Source organism: Teleopsis dalmanni, chromosome 1 (assembly GCF_002237135.1).
Source record: "Teleopsis dalmanni isolate 2A chromosome 1, ASM223713v2, whole genome shotgun sequence".
In the NCBI taxonomy this organism is placed as follows: Eukaryota; Metazoa; Arthropoda; class Insecta; order Diptera; family Diopsidae; genus Teleopsis; species Teleopsis dalmanni.
The window spans coordinates 114,325,300-114,333,574 of record NC_051846.1 but is presented as its reverse complement, the minus strand read 5'-3'; the positions used below and the strand labels follow the sequence as shown (position 1 = coordinate 114,333,574).

The window sequence follows — 8,275 nt, the reverse complement described above, 5'->3', positions numbered from 1 at the left end:
ACAACGCCTGTTAATCCTGTGTTTTTTAAATATAACAGCTAATTTTTCACAAGTGTTTTCAGTTTTTTTATTTTCAACATCCTTTGTTTCGTTTCTAAAACAACTTTCACTGGAATTATTGTCTTCAATATTAATATCAATATATTTTTCAGGAACTAAGTCACTATTTAATTTGTTTTGATTTAATTTCTTTTTTTTTAATATTTCGTAGTTTAATAATTTTGTTTCTTTATTTATTTTGATTTTTTTAATATTTATTTCACTACACTTCAAAATTATTGCGTCACTTCATTTATAAAACATAGCGTCATCTGAGGCAAAATTCAAATACGTTGCTATGAACACTAAAAATGAGAGAGAAAGCAAAGAAAGAGTATTTACATTCATGTTTTGAGCAATTGTTTTGCAAATTTGCTTGAAAATGCGGACGCGGTATCAAAGACCGTCTTGAAGACAATGTCTTCGAAGACCACTTTTTCTACTGGGTGGTGAAGTATGAGATTATTTGTGGTCGTTTGGTATTTAATACAATGAATAAAATTATTTTTATTGCAGTAAAATATTGCTTTAAATATTTTCATTTTATTCATAATATAAATTACTTATATATTACTTTTCATAATACAGGCTCAAGTCTTCAAAAAACAAAAGCTTCAAAATAACAAGAAATTCGGCATGGCTTACAGCTTCAAAATGTTTTTCGTTATAGGTAGAGTATACTGTACTATTGCGTATCTATTACACTGCGACACATATTTTTACATATATACATAATGTACCATAATGTACCGTTTTAAAAAAATAATTTTGTGTATAAATTATGGTACTTATACATAGAAATTTCTTGGTGCGTATTTTTTAGTGTAGTACGAAAATGCACAGCAACAAATATATGAACATTCAATAATTGATAAAAAGTTCAATAAGAATTTCAAGTAAACGCAAATAATTATTTTTATGAACTTTAATAAAACTCTAAATAAATGTTAAAGGCTGACCATTAACAATTTAGGACTATTTAAATTAGTTTTGTTAATATTTTCGAAACGATAAAATAGTGTTAAGGCGAAATTAGTTTTGCTCTGTGTACACACAAATTTATTGCCTGTGCATAAAAAAGTCATGCCTGCAAAGCAATTTATATTCACTTGCCGATCTCTTATATGATACTTCATATAAACATTGAAAAAATGTCGGAGGTGTGAATGAAGTGTACACTGCATGCAGTCTCTCTCTCTCTCTCTGTCTATCTCTCTCTCATACATATTTTTTATTTCTCTTTGTGTATTTTATAAGCAAAAAAAACACAAATAAAACTGAAGCAAAACAACAAAAACTGCGGATCATCAATTAAATAAATAATAAAAGCTCAAAAAAACCTGATTGATGCGGAGAAATTTTCAGGAATGAGTGAGTGCGCTTCTCTCATGTAAAAGCAACTCTAAATGTTTGATTTTTCTGCTTTTCAGTTTCTCTTCCTATTATGTAGCTGCTGCGTTGTTATTCGCTGGTGGGCTGCGAAATAAGTGGATGGTTGTTGTTGTAATCTTTTCGTGGTAACAATTATAAATTAGTAAACAAAAAATCAGAATTGGAGGTCTTGGTTTGTCCATATTTAAAGTTCTAACATAATTGGATAATTACAAATACAGTTCATTTTTTGGGCCTGTTCTCATCTGTATCTAATTATAACTTGCTAAGCCTTTTTAGAAACTACATTGCTTTAATTAAACCAATCAGTTAAATTTTTCTGCTAGATGTGATCAATACGAATGAGCTAACATAGAAAAGATAATTTACAATTAAATTTTATAAGCAAAATTACAAAAACAAAAAATCATAAAATGTGAAAATCAGATTTCTATTCAACACTGGCACGCGTAATCACTTTACATTACTAGATCACTTCCGTCAAGTGGCACCATCTGAAGTAATAAACAATCTACTTATACACTAACACTCGCGCAAACATGTTTACTAGCAACACCGTTGTCGGGCGGGTTGTACTGCTTCTGCTCTAACTTTTAGTTTTATAAATAACTTGTTTACTCTTTCCACACTTTACACCGTTTCACTATTTTTTTTTTGTTTTGTTATTTTCTATTAAGTTTCCTTCCTCTATTAAATTAAGTAACAATAACCGTAATTATTTCTTTCAGAGTAACAAAAAAATACTCGCAATTGACGAAAGAAAATATGTGAAGCAACACAATGTTCTTAAAATCTTAAGTTTTAGTGCTGCCAAATTCTAACATCAATCTATTGTGAATGTTCACAGGAAATGTGTTGCAAAATTCCACTCATCCGTTAAAATCATATGAGCAAAAATAATAATAAATTACAATATCTCAAAACTATAAAAGGCGTTTTCGGTGGCTCGCAAGTGTGGCAAAACCGCATGCTGGCCTATATTCGCCAAGCGAGCCTTGGCATCCAACAGTGATGCCAAATGTTTTGTTTTCACAAACACCGAATCTTGTATATGTGCGCACAAATCAAGCAAACATTTTGTATGAAAATATATGATAAATAGTTCGCTTATAGCGTTGGTAATAGTGCTGTTCACATTATTCGAAGTTTTTAAAAATTCGAAGTTCTTCGAATATTCGAATATTCGCATTTCAACGAAGTCTTCGAAGTTAGAAAAAAAATTCAAAGATTTTGTGAATTTTTGTTCTCGAAGTCTTCGAAGTTTAAGTGTAGTGAAAAACTTCGAAGACTTCGTAAGCAAAAGGGAAAGTGAGAGCGCAAAATGCAAACAAACGTGCATCACACAAATTATTTGAGGGATGAAGGCATTTGCTTTCTTTGTACGGTTTAATGTTTTTTTTTTTTTTGTATTCTATGCAGAAAATTAAAAACATGTTTTTTTGTTTTATTTTATTATATAAAATTTATTTTATTATTAAATATGTATTATAATATATATTATTATTAAATATGTTATTATTAAATATTATTTATATTAAATAAAAAATTTACATTTTAAATAACTTATATTTATTATTTATATTTAAAAAATTATATTTACAATAAAAAAATCAAAAATTATTTTTTTATTATGCAAAAAATAAATTTGTGCTTACCTGTGTGATCATCACAGCTCATACATGTCAAATAATTATGCATTAATGAGCAAAACTCATTTTTTCATAACTAATTTCAAGGTTTTAATTTGTGATTTTTTTTAAAAGAAAAATGAAAACTTTTATAAAATTTCCTTTACTAATAAAATCCATCAATATCAATATTTTCATGTTATTACGTACATATTTTATACTATATTAAAAATTTTCTCAACTATGATTTTTTAAATATAAATAATAAATATAAGTTATTTAAAATGTAAATTTTTTATTTAATATAAATAATATTTAATAATAACATATTTAATAATAATATATATTATAATACATATTTAATAATAAAATAAATTTTATATAATAAAATAAAACAAAAAAACATGTTTTTAATTTTCTGCATAGAATACCAAAAAAAAAACATAAAACTGTACAAACGAAGCAAATGCTTTCATCTCTCAAATAATTTGTGTGATGCACGTTTGTTTGCATTTTGCGCTCTCACTTCAACTTTTGCTTACGAAGTCTTCGAAGTCTTCGAAGTTTTTCACTACACTTAAACTTCGAAGACTTCGAGAACAAAAATTCACAAAAACTTCGAAGTTTTTTTCAACTTCGAAGACTTCGTTTACTATTCGAATATTCGAATTCTTCGAATACTTCGTAAATTCGAATATGAACAGCACTAGTTGGTAACACTTTTATCTTTACTGGCCGAACTGTTCGGCCAGGAAAACAACTATTCGTCTAGATAGGGAAAATAGTGTTGTGGTTTTGCTTAGTTTTGATCCAGTATAGGCCAGTAACTTGCTGTTTTTTGCCACATTTGCTTTCCATTTCTCTTCTTTTATTCATTTTGTTTACTTTTATTTAAATTAATTAATTTTTAGTGTTTAAATTTTTATATTTCACATTATACACAACAAAAAACACATGTCAAAAAAAAGCATTCAATATATTTTAAAAGTGATGCCAATTTGTTTTAACCAGACTTAATGATGTTTTTTTACAACTCTGATAGAAAAAGTTATGACCAATAATAATAAAAATATTAAGAGGTATAGCATTGACTTCTTTGTAATTGTTATGTTATTAACGTCCGCCGATAAACTATTTATTGATTATATAAACTCAATGTTTTTAGTTCACTTTCTTTCTATAGCTTATTGAAGCAAATTCGATTATTTTACTTTGATTTTGATTAGATTTACAGTTCAAGGCTGCAAAGTAAAAAGCAAGAGATACTTACACATGTGCATCTACGCATGTACATGTGTAGAAATCACGATAGGCTGATACTGCAACGCAGTTCGATTTTTGAATTCCTCAAAGCGCTGTTTTGGTTAGCTTAGAAGTACTGCTTTGCATAAGTGCAGAGCGCAATATACCAATACTTGACTTTCAATGCTTTCTCCGCAATAACATTTGTATTTCTCGTACGTTGCATTATGAAAATGTGGTACGGCGGTTCTTCCTAAAGATGCGCCGAAGTAATATTTCATAATGAAGAGCGGGTTCATGAGTTAATGGCCCCCTAAATGTTCTTCATCGCTTACCGTATTTTAATAACTTTTGCCACATTTCATGGCTACACTCATGTCATCAATACATGTATAATAATTTGTATGCACATTAGCACAACACACACACACACACTTGCAATGAATACGAATTTTTGTAAAACAGATGTGAAATTTCATACTTTCGCTTTTTTCTATTATAGTTGTTTCTCCTGATATTTGTTTTTGTTATTCTGTTTTTAGAGTTTGTAGCGTTTAAACCGTTAAAAGCTTAAATCAAGTGCGTTAACACGCACAAGCATTATTAAGCGCGTATTACACATCAGATTTGTTTGTACAATTTGTCTGATGTCGCTTGCTATTACACATCAGACACAGTCGGGATTATTTTTATTACGCCCCCAGCAAAAAAAACGACAAATATACTACAAAATAAAATCATGTATGCAGGATGGTCTGTTACTATTACACATCATATTTGGCACAAATTTCGCATTTCAACAGACAAGTTGTACGATCAAATCTGATGTGTAATAGACGCTTTAAAAAAGTATTTTCTTCACTGTGATTTTCAAGTGAATGATTAGTTTGTTTTAATAAGGCAAAGAAAAAAAATTAACAAAATTATTTCAATTCAATAAAATGTATTTACATAAAAAAAAGTGTGCCTCGTGTATTTTGTCTATCTGAAGTATTTTTCAGAAATTCCCTAAAACGTTTTTACTTTGTGATCTAGTCGTCACTAATACCAATACAATTGTTTTCGTTTCCAACAATAAATTTGTTCACTTGCTCATATATATTTCGCTGCTATCAACTACTAATTGCTGCTACAGCCGTTCAACGGTTTCATATCATCACGGCCTACATTTACATTATTCATTTTCCATTTTATTTCAATTCATTTAATTTTTTCTGACTGTGTGGGTACTTGTTTCTTATCGTTGTCATTTGCAGTTGTTTTTCTTTTTTCCGTCTTTTCTGTTGACTTTGTAAGGATTTGTGAAATTTGCTTTATCGCGTTCGCAGATAGCAGATGTGTGGATGCAAACAGAGCGTTATGCCAATTACGTAAATCTTTCTGTTAAATCTGTGACTAAATTCGAACATGCGGATCTTGTAATGTAGCCTGACCTAATACAATCTATACGAATATACCAGATTAATGGTCTGTCTTGGTAGAAGTTGAAACAGGCCCTGGTCTAGTTGCAAATGCACTGGAATCTAAACTTTTCCTTGATAATGAAATGAAAATTAATAATGAAAATTTCTGAGATGTATTGCTAGAAACTTTCCAAAAAACCTAGAAGGACTAGGTATTAAATATACATAAATACTTTCAAAAACCGCGCACTTTTCAATACCTCATCACTCTATTTCATTTATAATTAACATAATTTAATAATTCAGATTGAATAAATTTCTAATTAACTTTTTCTTTTATTTTTAGGTCTGATACTAAACCTGAAACTGCTCGAGATAATATTTTTAATCCATATAACAGTTGCGGTATTGATAGTTCCAATCATCAACCATCCTCTAAGGCTGCTAGCAATACCCATTGCCCTCGTATGACCAATGAAGACCAACAACTAGAAAAATTTACGAAAGTGGCCAATTTCGGTAGTAACCATCAGCTAAATCTTAATGATGCCGCCAGTAATAAAAACAATAATCTAACCGTTTCACAATCGCTTATACGTAAAACCCACTTCTCAAGTAATAATCTCGATGATTTGGAAAAACTTGATCGCGAATTGAGTGCTATCAACGCACCTATGCCATTGATTGATCCCGAAATCACACAAGGCGCTGAACAGTTGGAGAAAGCAATTTCGTCACGTAAACGCTTACGTAATGAGGATGAAAGTGACCGTTTGGTACGAGAAGCTCTGTCCCAGTTCTACATACCACCACAACGTCTTATTTCAGCTATTGAAGATTGTCCTTTGGATGTTATAAGCGTGGGCGTGAGTGGCGGTGTCGGAGTCGGTATGTCAAATATAACGGGAAAGCGTTCTAAACTCAACAGCAACGAAATGGAATTAGATTTCGATATCAATCAAAATCAGAAGGAATTCGAAGTAATCATGGATGCGCTGCGTATGGGTTCGCCTAGCCCGCCTTCCACTGTGAGCAGTGATTCTTGTGGTCAAGCGGCTATGATGGGCGAATCAGCAAGCAGTGTTTTCCACAATTTAGTTGTAACATCTTTGGAAACGTGAAAATACCAGTAAACTGAGAACTTTTGTAACAGCCTCAGATAGATAGTAATAGAAAAAAACTCTCATATTTTTAAAGAGGAAATAAGTTAAATTAGCAAGACAAAACAGTAAAAATGTGAAGAACGTGATGAACGTGAGATAGATATCATTATGTTTGAGGGAAAAATTGCTAAAAAAAAAAAAACAAACATCAAGCACAATATCGTACACACAATTTACGATATTGATTACCTAAAAATAAAATTTTAAAATACAAATACATATAAAAAAATTTCAAATTTATGAAATTTTTGTAATGTAATTTTAAATTTGAAAAAAAAAACAATCGAGAAAATTGTTTAATTAAGTTGTTTATTAGTTAGTTATGTATGAAACATGTTGTACAGAAGTTTTTGTTTTTTAAAATTAACTAAATCAAAGCATATGTAGTCAAAATACAGTTGAACTTTGTATTTACAAATTATTTGCTGTAACCAAAAACTGATTTAAAAAAATCTGATTTCTGACAGATCCTGTCATACTAGAACAAGTTAATCCTATTTATACTTCATCAAATGTGACACCTTAAATTGTACTGTACATATATATAACCTCATAATTTTACATTCAAATTGTTCGCAAAAGCTTGAAATAAGTTTCTGGTTTACTACGCAAATAATAGTTAAACTTACCAAATACCGAATAATTTTCACAAAACAGAACAGACCAGAACAGAAACATTGAAAATGAACTGTAAATTCAGAATAAGCCTTAAAGTGGAACATTCTTGAATTTGAACAGCAGCTAAACAAACTAGTCGTGCTAAACTAGTACAACAAAAACAATAACGACAAGTACAGAACAAAAGCAGCGAGTAAGACACTTTATAAAGGGAAAGAGAGATGAGAGAATAGTAATATAATGACAAAAATCAGTATTTTTTTAAATTACTTTACAAAATCTAAATTACTAAGAGAAAACAAGTTAAAATAAAATTGAAAGAGAAACCTTTTATTTTCTATACAAAAGTGCAATTAGTATTTTAATAAAATTAACAAAAAAAAAAAAAATCAAATATTCTTAAATTTGTTTTTGACACCAAACGAAGCCTCAAAAAATTATACTAAATTGAAAAAAGATTAAGAGAAAACATATGTAAAAATTGTTACAACGTAAATATTAGCACTTAATACTAATATGGAAATCCAGATTTGCAGTAATCATTTTTGGACAACATTGAGTAATCAACAATAGAAACTTATTTAAAAAATGAATTTAAGTTTAATTCAAAATGGGCTGTGATAGTAAATTTAAGTTAAATTTTTTAGTAGTAAGCCAACAATTATTATTACATACACATTTATTATTATCGCGTAAAGCATGACATGAAGTTTCTAAGTGATTTAAGACACAAAAAACGTTAAAAACAATTGAAACAATCTAGAATAGTTGAAAGTCGTTATCGAAATAA

The 8,275-nt window shown here is 29.3% G+C and overlaps 1 protein-coding gene across 1 annotated transcript in view; it reads left to right on the top strand.

Moving 5' to 3' along the window:
* LOC119665607 (signal transducer and activator of transcription B) overlaps nucleotides 1-7,908 on the top strand; it is an 8,122-nt gene extending 214 nt beyond the window's left edge. Inside the window, exon 2 of the mRNA XM_038074832.1 lies at nucleotides 6,051-7,908. Within this exon, the coding sequence (XP_037930760.1) occupies nucleotides 6,051-6,825 (775 nt within the window). The 3' untranslated portion in view covers nucleotides 6,826-7,908. The remainder of the gene's footprint in view (nucleotides 1-6,050) is intronic.
* The last annotated feature ends 367 nt before the right edge of the window (nucleotides 7,909-8,275 follow it).